Raw genomic sequence first — 19671 nt, 5'->3', positions numbered from 1 at the left:
AAAGCTCCACAAGGTAAGGGAGATGTATAACATGGTTCTCCTGGAGGGTTGTCTTGCAAGGTTTTGTTGGCCAAACAATCTGCTGCTGCACTTGAGGCCTGGGCTCTGCTGTGCCCACTCCAGTTCCACGCTGGGAGAAGGAGCCAGGGCTGGAGCTGGGGTGGGTCGTTGGCCTCCCATGGGAGAAGCAGAGCCAGGGTTTGGGGAGTTCTGGCTATGAACCCCAACCAGGCTTGGGAAAGCAGCAGCTGTGTCTTGGAGCACTGCACAGGGAGATTTTTATCTCATCCTAAAGATAAACAGAAAAGGAAGCTGGAGAACGGGTTGTCCTTGGTGGGAAACACTCCCAGCTGACCATCCAGCCTGAGTCTTGGCTGGGATGGGAGACACCACAATGTCAGGGTGACTGGGACCAGCTAGTGGGAGCAGGATCCCCCTGTCCCACAGTCTGTCCCCCTGGGCTGGTTTGTCCTCTCTGCTGGGGCTGCAGCAACTGTGGGACCCTCAGTTAGACACCACCAGCTCTGTAATGGTTTTTGTGGTGTTTGTTTCTAGGAGCAGGGAGGCTCCCACCCTGTTTGTGGGGAGCATGTGGGAGGGTCATTCTGGCACAGAAAGTGTTTATCTTCAGCAGAGCCTTGACCCTGGATCCAGGTGTGAGACAAATCCCCACTCTCCTCCTGCATCCCTGTGGGGGATCCAGTCACCCCTCCTCCTGCCCCAGGCTGGGTGGAATACCCTGCCCAGAGCCTGGGTGTACAAAACCTATTGGTTTTATTACCTGTATGTGTTCTCTCCAGTTCTCTGTGCACAGTCACAGCATGGAGCCATTCCTGATATGGTAGCAATTCCCTGGGAAGGTGTGGTGTGTCTGCCTTGGAGGCTGAGCGTAGCTTTACCCCACACCGTGGGTGCTGCCATGGGACTGGGAGAGCCAGTGGGTCACCCCTCTTCCTGGGTACAACCCCTGAGCTGCAGAGCACCCTGAGGGCACCAGGACAGGCTGATTTGGGGCCAACATGAGGCCAGTGTGGCTGCAGTGCTAGCCATGGCAGTGATCCCCCAACCTGAGTGCTGGGCTGGGAGAACTCACCCCACACCCACTTGAATGCTGGGCAAGGAGCTGCTGAGTCCTGCCATGGAGAGAGGAAGTGCAAGAAGAGCCAGGTCTGACTTTAAGTGAAAAATAGAGTTTTTATTCAGTGCTTGCATAGTTGATTCATGTCAAGGTAACATTACATCCCTCCCTGCAGCGTCTGCACTGCCAGGATGGTTACCTAAGCCAATGCCTGGCTGTACCCAAGCAGTAGGTTATTTGTAGTATGCATTTATAGATCCATTCTATAGATATATAGTACATATACAGCTTTCTGCTCACAGTATACAATCTCTCTCTATGGAGCTGCGGTCAGAGGATGCCAACAGCGGGTGCAGTCGGGGCTGAAGGGGTCGTTCTGCTGCTGCCATGGAAATGGGCTCTGCAGGCTGGGGCTGCCAGCATGGCACAGAGGAGGGAGCTGGCACAGGGGTCCCAGTGCACCTGGTGCTGGGGGACAGGCAGGACAGGGATGTTTCCACCCCACAGGATGAGGGAACAGCGGTGAAGGGAGCAACTACCACAGCAGCCCCCAGACCCCAGCAGCCCCTTTGTCCTGTCCATGCTCCCAGGGAGGAGCATGGGTATGGGTCAGGCTGGGCTCTGGCAGTCGTCCTTCAAGCACCACTGGGACAGTCTTGGGCTAAAGCAGGTGGGGGACAATGAGGCAGGGTTTCTGCAGATGGAGGGCCACGATAGCTGCTCACATGGGCTGGGGTGCGATGATGACGTTGCGGTAGCCCTTCACCCCCGTCAGCTGGTCACTCTCAAAGTCCACCATCAGCTTCTGTAGCCCCGACAGCCGTGGCATCAGATCCATCCGGAATTTGGCCTCTGCCTGTGGCTCCATGGGCTCCTCACTGTGGGAGGGAAGGGACTCATTGTGGGCTGTCACCCTCACAGCGCCTTGTCACCCTGACAGTGCCCATGGTGCCACAGGACAGTGCTGGGACCTTGGAAGGAAGGACCTCTGTAGGGTGGCCAAGCCCCTTCCCCAGTGAGGTGTGGGTAGGGATGCTCTGAATCCACAGGGACCAGCACAGTACTGGCTCCTGCTGTGCCCCAGGACTGCCCTCCCTGGGAGCTCCACCCCCTTCCCAAAATTCCAGCCAAGTGAAGGGGGAAAAGCTCTTACAGCTCCTTGACCAACTGCCCGTCAGTGAGGCCGGTGCCCTCCACCACGAACACGCAGCCGTTCAGGGGCACTGCAAGGGGGTTCACCAGGCTGATCTCTGCCACCAGCTTCCGATTCTGCATTGGCTCTCCTAGAATCTGCAAGTAGGAGAGGTTGGATGCCAAGCACCACTGATCCTGGAGGCCATGGTGCTTCCCCAGCCCTGGGGCTGAGGCAGGACCTAAGGTATGCAGGTCCAGGAGATGCAGCCCTGCTCAATGAAGCAGGACCTGCTTCCCAAGCCCCAGGGGTAACCCCCCCAGATGATCAAAGCAACTCATTCCTCCCAAGTCCTTACCCTGATCTTGATCGGTGGATTCTCAACATAAATATCCCTGACAGCCACGAGGACGTCGCCAGTCTGGTGATCCGTGAGGAGAGCCACCACCTTGATGAGGTTGTCCTGGGTCAGTTTGTCCCTGTACTCTTCGTACAGGATGCGCAGGGGCACCCTCTTCTCTGGAAGGGGAAGCAGAGAGGGGTCAGCACCCATGTCATCTCCAGCCCACAGCCCTGTGCTGGCACCTGGCTGCTGCTGGGATGGTTTAGGCTCCCAGGAGCTTCTCCAGGTGCCTTGCAAGGACAGGGGAACTGGAGTTCCCGCAGGGCTGGGGCTCCAATACTGAGTGCTGGAAGGGACGTTCAGGGTGTGGGGATGGGAAGGGACATGTCCTAGGGCAAGACTCTAGGGTCATGCCTTCACCAGGGGTTCAGAATGCCAGCCCTTGGCAGCCAGTGCAGGCACTGGGAGGCAGCCTGGTCCCTGGCAGCTGCCCTCACTCAGCCCTCAGTGTTGTTTATTCAAAAGTCCTTCAGGGATGGGGCTGTCCAGGGGGGAGGAGGCAGAAGGTAACCAGCTGCAGAGCTGCCTGGAACAAGGAGCCCAGAGTGGCGCCGGCCACGGGAAATGGAGCCTGGCATTCCCGAGGCAGGATTTGAAGTGATGTAGCATCAGCTGAGGCTGTGGGGAGAGGAACGAGCCTGGCCTCCTGCACTGACACAAACTGCTGGGATGCCCTAAAGGATGCAGTCTATACTCTGAGGCAGGAGCTGAGGGTAGAAGTTTCAGGAGCTTGTAATTGACGTTTCAGAGAAAATGATGTTGGATTAACTTTTGGACAGGAATGTGAAGTACTCCAAAGGCCACAGGGCTCCTCTAGCAGGGTGAGCATGTGCCCCCAATGTACCCACCCAGTCTTGCAGAAGGCTCCAAGTACCTGCTGGTGCTTCTGCCAGCATGAACAGAGGCATATCCCTCTCCCCTCCATGGTGGCAAGAGCCAGCACATTCCTCATTCCTGTAAAGCAGCTCAACTCCTGGCAGAGAGCCGAGCGCTGCGTTTGCGAGAGAGCCGGTGAGGAGCAGGGCTCGGCATAGGGTAAACATTTGGCTGTTCCAGGACAGCAGATGTGTGGTCTTTCCAAGCCCTGAAGGGTCTCTGGCAAACTCACGTAAACCCAAACTCGTGTTTAACGACCAGATGGTGATGTTCACGTGTGACAAGGGTGAGGGAAGTTCGGGGGCCGTGCCAGGACAGCTCTGCAGCCGAACGCCCACCCAGGGAGACACAGAGAGCTTCAGCACTGCTGGCCAGTAAACCCAGTGCTGCCCACTTCCTCCAGCCCCAGACCATGCATTCAAGGCTGAACTGGGCCAGTCCTGCTCTCCTTGCTGCAGGAAGATCCCACTGGAGAGCCCTGCCTAGCCCAAAGGCTGTGGGAAAGCAGGAGGGATGCAGATGAGTGCCAAGGAGTGCCTGGATATGGCAGCCTGGGTGTGCCCAGCTTGCTCCCTTGGCATAACAGCTACAGCAGCCCTGGCTTGTCCAGCTCCAAGTGCATTTCCAGCCTTTGCCTGAGCAATTTCCTCATCCTCTCATAAAGATTAAAAATCCACAGTGGTAGTTAACTAAGGAGGATTTCCCCAAAGGAGCATCGCCTACTGAGCAGCTGAACACAGGATGACCTGATGTCAGCCCTGGTGAAGAATCCCCTTCATCGTCAGTAGGTCTCTTACCTCCCCTGGGCTCAATGTCGATGTCAACTGGGTCTGTGAGACCGCACTGGGGCCCGAGGGTGCCGTTTTGGCTGGTGGCACGGGCGCACAGTGTCACCCTGCAGACACGCTCCTCGTCCGTGTTGTTGTTGACAACGGCAAAGACATCGAAGTCAGAGCCCTTGTTTGCACCCTGTGACACCTTGATCCTGAGGTGCAGCCCCTCATCCTCCTCTGCGATGGAGTTCTTCTGATGCTCTGCCTTCTCAAACACTGCCCGCTCCTCCTCAGACCCTGCAGTGCACAAAATTCCTGTGATTCCCTGGAGTATGGGGAGGGCCTGGTCTGGGCTGTTCTGCCCTGAGCCCTGGAGCCCTCCAGCTGCAGTTCTTTCCCAGCAGCGACATCTCTCCCTGGATGTCTCTGCCCCTGAGGCCCCCCGTACCCTCTGGATATTTATAGTTGTGGGTGATGTCCTCCCGGCCGTCTCTGCCTACACTCTTGGTGCTGATGTACTTCCCGACATCTGAGGACCGGATGCTCTTCTTCTGCATCCCGTTGTCCTGCACCACCCAGTACACCACGTCGGCGTTCACCTCCGCGAAGATGAAGGGGATGTCGTACTTGAGCTGCATGTCACCCTCTTTGATGGCTTTGACGGGGGCTGGCCCGCAGCAGAAAACTCCTGCATGGAGCAGAGCCACTGTCACCACCCCAGGGCTCAGCCACAAGGGGTGGCTGTGGTGGGGCAGCCCAGCCGTGTCAGGGTGTGAGCTGGATGCAGCATCCGTGTGGTGCACATTGTACCTTCACTCTTCTCCTGGGGCGTTGGGTCCAGCACCTGCCACCCATCGTAGCCAGCTGCCAGGTCTGGACGGGCCATCCAGGACTCCACCCAGCAGTGGAAGTTCCTGCAAGGGAAACCAGCATGTAGAAGTCTTGGGCTCCCCCAGCACCTGCCAGGCACTGGGGAAGGGGCAGGGGTCACCCCCAGGGGTGGCAGAGCGGGGCCCTGCCATGCTGCTCACCAGATCTTGTCCCAGGACTGCCGTGCCTGCTCCCCCTTCTCGTTGACGTAGCGGTCGATGGTCAGGTTGGCGTTTGTGTCATGGGCTGAGTTGTAGTTGGTCACCACACGGGTGGGGATTCCCAGACACCGCATGACTGTGGGGAGCAGGGCAGGGTGAGATGGGGGCTCAGGTTTGCACCACTCTCCCATCACACAGAGCCCCAGGTTTGCACAGCCCCTGTCCCGTGGAGCCCCACGACTCCTGCCCTTCCCTTTGCCTTCCCAAAAGGGTGCCTGGGGACTGATCCCTGGGAGGAGCTGATTCCCACAGCTGCTGTGCACGGGTGAGCTGGGTGGCACCTGGCTCTGACAGCCTGATGGGTTTGATATTGCAGCAGAAAAAAGGCATAAAAAGCGTCTGTGAGAGCTTTGGAGGTAGAGTGTGGGCAGCCGTGCTGAACCCCGGATTTCATCTCCCAGCTGTCTTTCACTGTGCAGGGAGCTCCCCAGGGAGCAGGGAGGCAGTTACAGCGCTTCAAAGGAAGGCTATAAACCTCTGTGAGTCGCTGAAAATCCACTTTAGTTTTCTGCCTATTTCTCTCCTCTAAAAAGGGTCTCGTCTGTCTGTGACACATCAATGCACTCACAGGCAGTGTTTTTCTTGGAGCAAAGCTGCACGAGCATATGTGAATGTTTCCCAGCAGCAGCCAGTCGAGAATTGTTCTCCTCTTTTTCCCCAGCCTGGCTGCCCTGGTGGCCATGACTTTATTTTGATCTTAGTGCATTCGTGACTTTATTGCAAACTTGGCCTTAAAGCCACTTCCCTCACCTTGTCCTGTCCCAGTCCCTCCCTTGCTGCCTGGCTGGGGAGGCAGTGCTGATTGAAAAACCAGAGCCCTTTTCTATAATTTTTTCCCTCTATTTCCTGACAAATTAGAGTAACAGAGAGCTAATTGCAAAGGAATCATTGCAGGCTGATTGCAGCCAGTCCCAGCTCTTCCCTCTGGACACAGCTCCAGGAGTGGATGGAGGGCAGGGGCTGGAGTGGGAGATGGGGGGAGATGGGTGACCCTGTCCTGTGGGGGAGACCAGAGACATCTGCTCTCACCAGTGCATGCCACAGCAGCAAAGACCCAGCACTGGCCGTACTTGACTGGCTGGCACCCAAACTTCTTCCACCTCTTGAGAATATCCACACTCCCAATCCAGGCCATGGGGCTCATCCCATCCTCGTAGTGGTTGTCCCACCGCCCAAAGAGCACCCCCTGGTCCTCGTCATTACAGTTCACCTGTGGCAGGAGAAAAGGGAATGGATGGAGGGGTGGAGGCGCAGGAGCAGGCTGGGGAGGGAGGGAGGGAACTTTTGCCCCAGTCACATGTGGTGTCAGCCATATTAACATCCTATATCTGTGCAGGAGCTCTGGGTTGTGGGTGCACATGGTGCTCATTAGGGATGAATTTTAGAAACACATCCTCCTGCCTGGGAATTTGGAAGTGATTATCCCAAAGCTGTTTCTGGGATGGTCAGGGCCCACCCGTGTCATTTGTTTCCTCTAAAAAGGCTCTTACACATTTGGGAGCAGTAACAGGGAAAGGATGTGAAGGGGAGAGGAAATACCCCAGAGAAGGAAAATGGTGTAACTGGGGGGGATGGCAAATGCTACCTGTCTGTCACAGTTGTAGCTGGGGGTGTTTGCACCCCAGGGGATGTGGGGTGCTGGGGACACCCTGCCAGGGGCACCCTGGACTCACCATGGCGCTCACCACCCTGCCAATGTACACAGGGTCATTGCGGCGGGAGCAATCCCGGTTCTGATCCCGCAGGTGTTTGGGGTTTATGTCCAGCATGTTGAGGCAGATGGCTAAGATGTCTTCCTCAAACTGGAGGAGAGCAGGGAGAAAAGGTTGTGTGAGGTCCCCACAGGGGCTCTGCCACCTCTCTCCTCCCTCTCTGGCTCACAGTAATGCCCTTGCCAGCAGAACTGCTGCAGACAGGGGGTCACACATCCTCAGGGTCCCCTCCCCAGCCAGCATCCGCTGAGTGAAGTCCCCACTCAGCCTGTGAAGCCCATGGGTGACCTCCTGCCTACGTACTGGGGCTGGATCTGACTTCCTGCAACCACACAGCGGTCAGGGCATGGACCTGACCTTGGGAAAACCTACTTCCGATCACAGCTGAGTCACAGCACTTCCTTGAATTGAGACACAGATCCTGTGGGGGCCATGGACACCCCCACTCATACCGTCCCCTAGCCCTTTGCTCAGCGAGGGAGGCTGAGCAAACCCCTGTGCCCCAGGGACTGCAGCTCGGGGTGTGGGCACTGCCTTATCAGCACCCCTGGCACAGTGCCTGGGAATGTGTTATCAGGCACTAGCTCCTGGAACAGCAGGGCCACCCTTATTAAGGACACGTGGCCATGGGGCCCTCAGGAGCTATGTGGAAACACTCCCCTTGCCTTGCCATGCTTTGAAGTCAGTGCATTCCCTCTGGGAAATGAGATTCCGGTTTCTTTGACCCATGGCTGCCCTCCAAGGTGCTTTGGGGTGCATGTTTGGCAGGGCCACACACATGGCACCACTCCCTGTGTCCTGCAGCACCAGAGCTGCAGGGCCTGGGTCAGCCAGGGGTCCCAAGGGTGCTGGGGGGGCCCTGCCCACTCACCTGGCCAAAATTCCACGGGATGGAGTAGATGTAGTCACAGGTGCCCTGGTAGATAAGCCCATGCTGGGACAGGACGTACTCACGTCGCTCGTTCTCATCCCGCATAAAAACTGTGTCCTCTGTGGGGACAGCAAGTGATGGGGACAGGGCTCTGCCCTGCTCAACCAGCTTCCTGACCCCCTCCCTGTGGATGGATCCGGCGGGAAATGAGGCACCGGGGGCTGGAACTGCTCATGCCTTAAACAGCTGCCAAGGAATTTCAGCCCAGGTTGATTTGAGCTGATGGGAAAATTTCAGCGGCTTTGTGGTTTGCTTTTAATTCTTTCTCATGGCTCTGTCTTTCCTCTCTTTTATTTAATGGAGATGGGTATTTTCCCAGGAGGGGAGACCTCTCTGGGGGTGCAGTGAGCAGTGGGAGTGGGTGTGCTGGGTCAGCACAGCCAAAGCCATTTCACTCACAGCAGCTACCACTATGAAAATCAACATTTACTGGAAATGTTTGCAGAAGGAAACCCCACATGTCCATCCCCAGTGCTCAGCACAGCCCTGGTTGAGCAGAGCTTCCTACAGCCCCTTATCTCTGCAGAGCCAGCATGGAGCATTTGAGATCCAGGAAATCAGCCGGTCCAGGAGCAGGGGAAGAACATGGAGAGAGGGAAATTCCAGGGCGGTTAAACCTTGCAGGACTGAGCTGAACCTGCCCTCTGTGTCTGGCTGTCCAGATTTCACCAGGACAGTGATATCCCTGTCACTGAGTCCACAGCTGGGTGCCTGGGTGAGGATGGGTGGGAATGGGCCAGGTGGGGGCAATTAGGGACAACTGGGGGGCAATTAGGGACATTTAGAGGCTTTTCCCCTGCCCACTGCCTGGCCAGGAGCTGGTGCCAGGGACTGCCAAGGGCTTCACAGCAGCACCACAGTGGTGAGCTTCTGTGGGCACTGTGTGGTGGGTGCAGCCTGGACAGGGCATTGGGTGTTTGGGGTGCTGGCAAAGGGGCTGTGTGTGCTGTAGGGTGGGGATGGTGCTCTTGGCTCCAGCCTACTGCAGGGATTGTGTGGAGATGGAATCAAAGTGAGGATTTCTGCTTACACCTGAGCTTGGACCAGGGTCTGGGACAAGGACCTGGGATCTGCAGTGGATTGAGAGCTGTGGGGGAAGATGCTGGGGTAGCACCTTGTGTCTGCCTGAACCTTGGAATCTGTGGATTCAGAGAAGTAAAAGCCTCACCTGGGTGCCAGGGGTTGAAGAGCAGGACAAAGTCCCCGATTTGGTAGCTGGAGCCCTGGTATTCAGTGGAGGCCTCCAGGGTCATGTGGTAGCGGCCGATGCGGGCGTTGGGTGGGGAGCAAAACGAGACAGAAAGGGACTCTCCATCCTGCTGCTGGATCACAGCACTCCAGCATGATTCCTCTGGGCAGTCAGTCAGAACAAAGTGGGAGCTGGTTCCTGATGTCTCACTGGGGCAGGGTCCTGTCAAGAAGGAGCAGGTCAGTTCTCCCAGTGCTCCAGGGCCCCTGGGAGCTCCCTGCCATGGAGGATGCACCAAGAGGACCTTCTCCAAGCCCCTGGTGGCAGCTACATGGACCTTGCTGTCCCAGGCTGGGAACATTCACCATGTGGTTTGTCATGTACTGAGGACACAGGGTAGCCCAGCTGTGGGGTGCTCAGGCATGTCTCTCACTGTTTGGGAAGGGACAGACTCGCCCTGTGGGTGTCTCTGGGCCAGCAGAGTACAGGGGGTGCTTGCCCTGGTGCTCACCCCAGGGCCAGGTGTCTGTTCTCAGCTGCACCTGCTCCTGCCTCTGCTCCAAGCAGAGCTGTTCAGTCCCTGTGCCCACACAGCCTAGTCCTGCCCCAGCCCATGGCACGGGGGCTGGCAGAGCCTGCCCATGACCCCCAGACCCCTGTCACCGGGTGCCCCACCGCGGGTGTGCAGCCTCAGGCGTTGCTGCAAACATCCCAGGATTAGCGATGACCTCAGTGGCCAAAGCGCCGAGCCCAGGACAGTGTGATCCTTGCTGGCCCCTCCAAGCTGCAGCCATGGCCAAGCCACCTGCACTGAGCCAGCTCCAGACCCGTTCCCCGGAGCGGTGACGCCCAGCCCGGCCCTGCAGCTCCCTGGCCATGCAGTGCCTGGCCGGCAGCCGAGGCAGTGGTGCCACTGCTGTCCGCTGTCCCCTGCCGGAGCACAGCCCCTGCTGGTCCCCCGCCAGCCCTCGCCCACAGCGTGGGCGGGGCGCCAGCCCAGTCACCAAAAATACTCTTGAACTCATCAGAGTGACACAGTTTCTCCTCCTGGGGAGGCTGGGCTGAGCTCACAGTGTCCTTTTGGCCAGAGCCAGCCCGGCGCTGCTGTAGGCTGGGCAGACACAGGAACCTGCCCCATCTCCTCTTCCTCCTCCTCCTCCTGCCTCCTCAGCCCACAACATCCCCCTGGACTTTGGGGGGCACCTGGACAGGCTCTGACAACATGGCTACTGCAAAAATACAGCTCTGTTTTCACTCTGTTATTCCTTTTCTCTTTCTCGTGGCAGGTGGCACATTAACGTGGTGGCTTTGCTGTCCCAGGATGGGGGGACAGGTCTGGCAGTCCTTGCCGTGACAGGGCTGCGGGTCCGGCCCCAGTGAGGAATGTGCTGAGGCCACTGCCGGCGGGGTGGCACTGCCACGTGTCTCTGCGAGCACCAGAGCACCTTTGCCCTCTTTCTGCAAGCGCTAGGCTCCAGCCCGGAGGAGTCTCTGCCAGCCTGCTTCTCGGCCTGGGAGGCTGTGCCTGTGGCTACTCGCCCTGCAAAACCAGCCTGGGACTGCCTGGCTGTAGCATAGCCTGGAGAAACCTGGGGTGGGAGTAGGTGGGCAGTGCCCATGGGGCTGCTAGGGCACCTACTTGTTTAGGGTGAAGCTGAGAGGTGCTGAGTTTGATTTTGTCACCAGAGCTTTTGAGGTGGAAAAAGGAGAGTTTTACTCTCTGAGGAAACTTGGGTGAAGTTTTACTTTGAATTCTAGCCGGGTTGACTCAGCATGGTGCTTCAGCCCCAAAATAGCTCTTGCCTGAGAAATAGTTTCCTCTCCCTTTGCTCTGAGCTGGCAGGGCTGAGCCCCTGCCCGGTGGCTGCACCCAGCCCTGGCTGTGAGAGCAATAGCCCAGCCCTGGCCCGGCTCAGGGGGCTGTGCTGGGGGTGCTCCATGGGAACATTTCCTTTCTCCAGGGTTTGTGTTTCCTGTGCAAACTCCACTCCAGGGATGTCTGAGAGGCAGCAGGGCTGGGTGTAAAGCCCATCAGCAGAATTGCTGTGATACTGCCGGCTGAAAAGATGCTCTTTGCTGATGTTTCTCAGAGGGGTTAGAGGGTTGGGCAAGGTCCTGGCCACAGCCAAGGTACTTCCTAGTGAGCTGGCAGCTCCAACATGCCCTAAGCCTTGCTTGGCCATGGGAGGAGGAGGGGTAGGAGATGATGCTGGTGGCTTTTTGTTTTATTTCTTTATCACTTCTCTCCCACTTTCATTAAGGAAATGAGTTTCTACCTTTTTTTTCTTGTTGTGATATAAAAGCCGTGCACAGCATCAGCCTTTGCCAGGTGGGAAACAGGGACTGTGTGACATGGGGCATGTGCCAGGGCACAGCCCCTCGGGGAGCACAGGTGAGCTCTGGGGCAGGGACAGAGGGTGGTGACACACCTACACAGCCCTCGCTGGCGACACAAACGTGGTGGCACTCACCAGTCTCGACGTTGAAGGCGAGTTTGTCCACGCCCTCCTCGTAGCCGCGGCCCGAGAAGCGCAGGGTGATGCTGAAGGGCTGTCCCCGCCGCACCACCAGCTGCGTGCAGCCCATGTCTGCCGTGCGGTGCTCCCGCCCATTGCGGTCGCAGTGCAGGTCCCACGTGTCCAGCACCAGATCTGCAAAGGCAGTGGCATGTACAGCTCTGACCCTGGGACCTCGGCACACAGCCCCTGCTCTTGGGAAGGAGGGCTGGCTGGAGCCCATCCTGAGCCCTGGGCTGGGACCTTGGTGAGGGGTCTGAGCCTCCCCCACCCACACTGCCCTGTGCTCCCAGATGTGCCTGGCAGAGCATCCCTCCAGGAGGGCACTGTGGCTGTACCAGACTGAGCATCCTTCCAGGAGCTCTCTAAGGGCTGGGCTCCCATCGTGTGCTGTGAGAGGGACACAGCTTCGGCAGCCAAACTCACAGTGACTTTTTGCCCTCCTGACCCAGCTCTCTGCTGTGTTGTGCCATGGAGCTGCCTCCATGGTATCACAGGTGCTGCCAGAGCTGTGCCAGGCCTGTGTTTCATGGCGCTGGAGCAAAGCCCAGTGCTCAGCTCTGCTCTCAGGGGGCCTTTCACTGGGGCTGCTCTTTGTGTGCCCCCACCCCAAGCTGCTGAGTGAGCCCAGGAATGTCCAGGATATTCCTGTGCCTCATCCAGGCCTCCAACAGCTTTACTGTGCTGTGGCTGCTGACAAATTGGTGAGAGCAAGTGGAGATTCACTGACAGAGGGTGTGTGATGCCCCAGACATTTGCAGACAGCTCTGCTCTGCTCCCAGTCCAGGCAGGGCTGTGTGCTGGAGCACCAACAGCCATGTCTCCACTGCCCTGGGCGCTGTGCTGGAGCGATAAGATATCATTCATCATCACTCGAGGCCATTGACCCCTGATTGCTCTGCAGTGACACGTTAATCACCAGAATAAGGAAAAGCATTCCGTGCAGGAGAGCACACGGCAAGCTCAGAGCCAGCAAGGGACTGGGTAGATCAATGGGCAATACTCAGCTTGCTGCCCCATGCCACTGCTCTCCCTGGCCATGCCCTTCCTGGTGCCAGCCCTGGTAGCCACCGAGCCGTCCTCAGACCAGTGCCAAATGGAAAGAGCAGCTCATGAGCTCACCATTCTCAGAGCTAAATGAAAATGCCACTCCTGGCTCTCTGGGCAAGGTGACTCTACAGTATGAGCCCAGTGGGAGCAGTGGGCTTGTCATTGTCCCCACCACAATGTGGGAGCTGCTTGAACTGTCCATAAATGAGGGCAAGGTCCCTGCAGCCAGTCCATGGGAACTGTGAAGTGGGGACAGAGCACAGACAAGCCTCACTGCCTCCCCCTCTGTGAGCAGCACAGCCCCGTGCTACGGAACACAGATTGTACAAGTGGAATCTCATGGCTGACATGGAGCCAAACTCACTGATAATAAGTCTGTTCAGAGCACAGGACCAGAGCTCCTCCTTGTCCCAGTCACCCTGGGGTTATCATCTTCAGCAGATTTAGCAAAAAGCAGATTTTTCAAAACACAGGTGTCGTGACCCAAACTGATGGGTGCCAAGAGAAGGGTGGGAAGGGGGCTGTGGTGCTGCAAGTAGTAGCAGTGTCCCATGCACCCAGGAGCCAGAGCTGCCCAGTGTGTTCAGGACAAGAGGACACAGACTTAAGCTGCACCACGGAAAGTTTAGGCTGGAAGTTAGGAAAAAGTTCTTCACAGAAAGAGTGATTGGGCATTGGAATGGGCTGCCCAGGGAGGTGGTGGAGCCACCGTCCCTGGAGGTGTTTAAAAAAAGACTGCATGTGGCACTTATTGCCAGAGTCTAGTTGATAAGGTGGTGTTCGGTCATAGGTTGGACTTGATGCTCTCAAAGGTCTTTTCCAACCTAGTTAATTCTGTGGTTCTGTAGTGGCTGAGCTTTGTGTCTGTGTCAGTGTCTGATCCGAGAGCCTGGCGTTGGTATTGCTACAGCAGTGCTGGGAGCCAGGACAGCCTGCGGCACTGAGGCACAGCAGAGCAGAGTGATGCCACCTCACCCAGAAGGCTGTGTGCCCGTGGAAATCACACAGACCCATTTCCTGGGACTTCGGGGCAGCTGTCTGGGAGGTGGGGACTATCTCTGCCCTGAAGAGCCGAGCATGCAGGGTTCCCGAAGGCCAGAAGCTCAGTTTTCGCCTGAGCCTCCTGACATCCCCTCACCCTTCAGGACGTGGGCACACGCTGCTGGCCCAGCTGTCCACCCTCCTCTACCGGGAAAGCTTTAAATAGCACCAAACTTCATTCTACGAGTACTGGTGACACCCGCGCCGGGGGAGAGTCGGTAGGGAAGGGCACAGACTTGCGTGAACCCAACACGGACCCCGCCGGGCTTGTTTAGCTCAGTTCCGCTTAGTTCCCCGTTTCCCATCGCCCTAGACTTCGGCTGTGTCAAGGACCGGCTGTAGCCCCAGGCGAGTAGGGAGCGGCGCGGGGGCAGCGAGACCGAGCCCGGCACCTGCGGAGGGTTCGCCCCGCGTCCTACCTTCGGCCATGCTGCCGGCGCTGGGCGCTGCGGGTGCTGCCGGTGCCGCCGCTGCACGTCCCGGTACCTGTCCCGGCGCCGCCGGCAGTGCTCTCGGTGCCGATGCCGCTCCTCGTCGCGGTCCGGATGCCGGGGGAGCTGCCCCTCACCACCCGCTGTCCGGCCCCACTGCCCGGCCCATTTATCCCGCCCGCCCCCCGCGCTCCCCCCACCGCGGGCCGGCGGAGGGAAGAAAGGGATAACAAAGTTTCCAGGAAACGGGGCGGTTTTAGGTCCCACCTATTGAAAACAACCACGAGGAAAAAAAAAAAGAAAAAAAAGAAAAAAAAAAGAAAAAAAAGAAAGAAAGTAAAAGACAAAAAAGGAAAAGCAGGAGGCCCGGAAGCCCCCCGGGCTGGACCCTCCCGGAGTCTCTCGGGACCCCACAGCCCCCTTTAGGAGATGGCCCCGCTGCCGATCAAGAGGAGGGGAGAACGAGGGGGCGGAGAGGGGCCGTGAGGCTCCCAGCGAGGTGCCAGGACTCTGTTTTCTCCTTATAAAGTTCTCTCCCTCCTCTGGCCGCGTCCCCATCCTGGCCGGTCACGGTGGGATGCGCTTGTCGGGAATCGCGTCCCCTTCTCGTAGCTACATCCCTGAGAGATGGAGTCTGGAGGGAAAATACGTTGAAATCTTTGCTGCTGAACAGCAGATGTGTTGGAAACAGCACTTGTTGCTCTGGGACATGGGAGTGTGCACACAGCAGTGACCAGCACATTCCCTGAAAGCCCCTGCCCCATGCACTGACTGCTCTGGGACGTGGAGGTGTGGCATCCCTCACCTGGTGTACCCAGGGTCACCCCACAGGGCTCCCATGGGGCTGTGCCCTCGTGAAGCCCCACTGGCCTGGTGTGCCCTGTTGCCCAAGTGTGGCACAGCTGGATCTGCCTTCCCCACACTTGGGGTGGTCCTGGTGAGGGGCCCCCAAAGGTGGGCAATACTCTGCTCAGGCATGCCAAGGCACTTCACTGGGAGGGTCTGCAGTGAGACAGACACTCCGGCTCCATGAAGGGATTTTTGGTGCTGACAGAGTTAGTAAGGTCTGAGCAAGCCAAGGACAAGAGACCAGGAGAAGCCCCATGTGTGGGGGGCTCCTGGTGTGTCCTGCTTTGGGGGCACATGGTTCATTTTGCAGAAGTGCTGCCCTGCAGTGCAGCTGTGGCTGGGGTCCCCCCTCCTCCATCACCATTTTTAAGGGAGGTGGGGAGGGAGGTTGGAGCAGGAGCAGCAAATCCTTGCTGAGAGAAAGCTCGGGACAGCTGGAAACAATTAATGTACTACTCCAGCATGTATTTGTGTGGGCTGGGGTTGTGCAGGTGGTGGTGGGGGGCCTTTACCAGGTGCACCACTGGTGCCAGCAGGGCCCTCCTCACCCCAGCAGTGCCACCTCACTGCAGAAAGCCCCACACAGGGACAGCCTGACAGTGCTGCCCTGTCAGTGTCCCCCTGTCATGCTGGGGTCCTGCTCCCCTTGCTCAGATTTGAGAGGAGATGCTGAAAAAGACACCCCCTTCCTCTTCCCAGACCACTTGGTCCTCATGGGCAGCACTGGGTGGAGTTGTTCCCATGGATGCAGGGAGGGCTCAGTGGGATTGAGTGTCCCATGGGTTGCCTGTCTCTCTGAGTGTCAAAGCCACAGCAATTGCTGTCAATTTCCAGACTGCTGTGATGCCTCGGGAGGGCTGGTGGCCCTGGGACCTCACAGATGGTGTCACCTGCCCCGAGCTGGCCTTGCTCCCAAGGCTGCTTCCTGGGCACAGAAACCTCTGCCACCGGAGCTGACAAGCACTGCAGGGTGCTGGGTTCGGCTCTGCCTGCACAAGCCTGCTCTTCCTCCTGTATTCAGTGTGAACTCTGGATGCACTCCACAGCGGACGTGCACGCTCGGGATGTATTGTTTGCTCGAGTTAATGTGTGGCAGTCAGAGTAGCACCGTTGGCTGTGGAGGAATTGGAACCAGTCATTTCTCACTGGGCTTGGAAGCACGAGCAGTTTGTTGCCATGAGGGGTGTTGGGGTATGTGGGATGTGTGGGACTGGGCAAGCTGGGGTGTCTGGTGCTGGGCAGGCTGTTGGAACTATCTTCTGTCTGGTTTACTGGCCAAACACAGAGCAGGAACGACTCACAGTACCTGTGCCTGCTCTGGCACCTTGGGCAGAAGTGGCAGGAGACAAGTGCCTGGCTGTCCCCTGGGGCTGTCTCCCAGGGCTATCCCTCTGGCTCTGTCCACTCAGGGCTGTCCCTCAGGGGCTGTCCGGGGAGCCCTGGGCTCGGTCCCAGCACCTCACCAAGAGGAATCCTCCCTTGTTTCCGGCTTTAGTGCCCACTTCACTTACCACCTTGTATCACGGAGGCATCTGTCTGCCCAGGCACTGGAAAATGCCGCCCATGGTAGGCTAACCACACGGCTGGTGTTATTTTTACTCTCCTTACTAAGACAAGGTTGCATTAAGAGGGTGTTTGCACTGCTGAAGCCCAGAATAACTCCTCATTTGCTCAAGGTGTTCGGTGCAGGACTGCGACTTTCCTCACCCCCGCCCCGCTGCTGGAGCTGCTTCAAAGCGTGCCGGTCCCTGCAGTGCCGGTCCCTGCCGTGCCGGTCCCTCTGTCCCGCACAGACAGAGCCGCTGTTTGCCCTGCTGGGTGTGTGCCGGGGCGCCTGCAGCCCCTCCAGTGCCCGCACATCCTGACTCAGTCCCTTGTGCCGGCAGATAAACAACCCGTGAAAAGGGGCAGTGTCTGTTCTGAGTCGCCCTGTTAAGTTAATGGGAGCTCTGCCCATCTCCTGCGGTGCTTCCCGCCCCGGTTGCTCCCCAAACTCAGCCCTCAGCCGAGCCCCTGCTCCTGCAGCCCCCCGAAGCTGGGGCACCTGTGTGCTCCTCGGTGGGGAGCCTGGCATCGTCCTGACTTGGGGTCTGTGAGGGACCGTGCAGGGATGTGACTTCAGGAGAAAGTGTTTTATGCCCATGATGACAGGGCCAAGTGGGGAGCTTTGGGGGCTGTGTGTGGGCTTCCTGGTGTGCAAGATGCAGCAATGACCCCTCTCACACCTCTGATCTGTGAGCATGGAAAAGTACTTCCAAAGGTGAAAGACCTGTAGCTGCTCCATATGTGGTCGGTGGAGCCAAGGGGCTCAGCTACAGCCACAGACAAGGGTCCATGAGGACACACAGGCTGGGGTGAGGGAGGATGGCATTGGTGATGGCAGCACAGGCAGTTTGGGCCAGGTGAGCTGCTGGCTTGGTGACAACATCGCTCTTGGTTTGGGGCTTGGTTGCCACAGGCAGCTCTGGCGCTGGGCCAGTGGCTGAGCAAGATGGGCTCAGTGCAGCGCAGGGCTCCTGGGGTGGTGGGGTTTGGAGCTGGCATAAAGGGGGGCTTGTTCCCAGCTGTGGGCAGCTGCCTGCCAGGCCAAGCAGTGAGGGGAATGGGCAGCCTTTGCTTTGGGAGGAGAAGTGGCTTTTTAAGGAAAAGCAGATTGTTTTTCCATCTGCCCCCACAGAGAGGGCTGGTGTGCTCCACAGGGTAGACACAGCCAGTGGAGTTGAGGCATCTGCTGCTCCCAGGGCAGGGGGAGGGATGTGCTGCTGGTGTCCAATGCAGTCGTGGGCTCTGGCTCCCAGCTCACAGCACAGGCTGAGCCAGAGGCTGTTCTCGAAAAACGTGGAGCCTGAACCAGCATGGTCTGGAGGGACAGGCCAGCAGCTGATAACCAGCTTCTCTGGGGAGTTCTGGTGCAAGGTTTCTACGGAGGGGTTCAGGAAGAATTCATTATGTAACTGTCTTTGTTTTTTGGCAGAGTATCTATTTTTATTTAAAAGAAATGAGAGAATAAAACCCTCTCGAAAGTCTCCTGGTTTATTGGGTCTGCAAGAACGGTGGGGGCAGGAAGGCTGGGGGCTTCCCTGGCAAGGCTCCCAGGCAAGCCCCTGGGAGGTGTGTCCTGTGTTGGACAGCAGCAATGCATGCAAGGGAGGTGGATTCTCCACCTGTGCCAAGCCTTTCCTTTCTGGTGGCCCCGGGATGGCCACAAGGTGAGTCCTGCTGTGGCAGGGTCCCACAGCTCTCGGGAGTGGGCTGCAGGATGGGCTCGTGTGAGCCAGGACAGCCACGAGCCAAACACGATGTTTCGTAAACTGATCTGGCTGTACCTGGTGCGAGCTGAATTCCAGCTCCTGGCTGTCATTTCCCAGCAGTTTGTTGGAATTCCCCCAGCCCTCCCTCCCCTGGGCACCTCTTCCCCCGGGGCGCCGCTCCCTGGTAATCCCTCACCACCTTCATAGCTTGCAGGCTCCAACGGGTCTGTAGGGGGACACAGGAGGGTCTGTGCTCCCCAGTTGGTGCATAGCATGTTTGTGGTCCTCTGTGAGTGCACAGGTCTAGATTTCATGCCTGAAGCTGGGTGATTCCCCCAGGGCTAACACGTGAACCATGCGTCTCCCCCATGAAGGTCACCTGTGCCCGACTGTCCTGTCATCATCTTCCCAGGGTGAGTGTCTGCAGGGCCCCTGAGCAAGCACTGTGCCAAAGGCATGTTTTCCATCCATCCCTCGGGATGCAGCACAGCTGGAATCTTGGAAAGCAGCTGGGTTGGCCTTTCCCTGGCCAGCTCAAATCAGATTGAGTTACGTCCACCCCTTGGAGCTCTACCCTTTGGCGTTACCCTTCACCCTTCCTGTTTTCCTTTGGTATCGCTGGTTTCTTTGGTTTTCCATTTCTTATGGCTATCCTGCAGCTCTCCAGAGCACCAGCAGCCTTGGCTCAGTGATGGGCAAGACCTCCATTTGCCCTGCCGGAGCAGGTGCTTGGAGATAACAAAGCTTTTCTGGGACATCTCTGCTCACAGCCACATCCCAAAGCCAGGACAGAGCTGGTGCTCTTGTCCCACAGCTCAGTTCCCTCTTGTACCCAGAGCTGCCTCTGTGTGTTTACCTGCTGAAATCAGACCCACTGCCCTGGCTGTCACCCAGGAGGACAAATCCAGGCATGACCAAACCCCCAACCTGTGCTTCTGAACTCCTGTGGCTGATTGTGGCTGAACCCCAATGCCAGGGGCTGCCAGAACAGGAATGGGCCTGTGGCAGCTCTGCTGGCACCAGAGCTGCTGGGGGGCCCATCTGGGGGCCTTTGTATTTTCCCACAGGCTGTTGTCACCACATCTCTGCTTTGTCACCCATTTCCCACACTTCCTCCTTGTCTGGGACAGGGCACAGCTGTGGCACTGACCGGGAGCGTGGGAGCACCAGTGCCTTTTGCTCTTCCTCTTCTTTTTTCCCTCCTACTTCTGTCTTGTCACGATTGAACCCAGTGACCCTCCAGCCCCCACAGTTTGCAGGGCAGGGCTCGATGGGAATCTGGTGGTGAGGAGGAGGAGGAGGGGAGGAAGAGTGCAGTGCCCGTCTTGGGTCAGAGCTCCCTGCTCTG

At 57.9% G+C, this 19671-nt stretch overlaps 1 protein-coding gene across 1 annotated transcript; it reads right to left on the bottom strand.

The window, feature by feature from the left end:
• Window positions 1-1174: 1174 nt before the first annotated feature.
• On the bottom strand, window positions 1175-14390 carry TGM2 (transglutaminase 2). Its single transcript, XM_085079691.1, has 13 exons — window positions 14212-14390; window positions 11657-11836; window positions 9165-9407; window positions 7937-8055; window positions 7027-7155; window positions 6383-6563; window positions 5294-5429; window positions 5073-5176; window positions 4711-4950; window positions 4287-4559; window positions 2569-2729; window positions 2232-2368; window positions 1175-1956 (listed from the first exon to the last, which is right to left on the bottom strand). The coding sequence occupies exons 1-13, from the start codon at window positions 14219-14221 to the stop codon at window positions 1800-1802; spliced, it is 2070 nt and encodes a 689-aa protein (XP_084935817.1). The 5' UTR covers window positions 14222-14390; the 3' UTR covers window positions 1175-1799.
• Between the last annotated feature and the right edge of the window lie 5281 nt (window positions 14391-19671).

Source organism: Lichenostomus cassidix, chromosome 20 (assembly GCF_008360975.1).
Source record: "Lichenostomus cassidix isolate B80296 chromosome 20, HeHo_3.0, whole genome shotgun sequence".
Classification (NCBI taxonomy): Eukaryota; Metazoa; Chordata; class Aves; order Passeriformes; family Meliphagidae; genus Lichenostomus; species Lichenostomus cassidix.
Note: the sequence above shows the minus strand (reverse complement) of the source record. Positions and strands in the feature narration are given on the sequence as shown.

What these genes read in the sequence shown, in the direction of transcription:
- TGM2 (XM_085079691.1), bottom strand. An exon ending in CAACTATAAATATCCAGAGG is followed by an intron (nt 4,560 to 4,710) that starts GTACGGGGGGCC and finishes TGTGCACTGCAG; the next exon opens with GGTCTGAGGAGGAGCGGGCA. An exon ending in ATCCACCGATCAAGATCAGG is followed by an intron (nt 2,369 to 2,568) that starts GTAAGGACTTGG and finishes TCCTACTTGCAG; the next exon opens with ATTCTAGGAGAGCCAATGCA.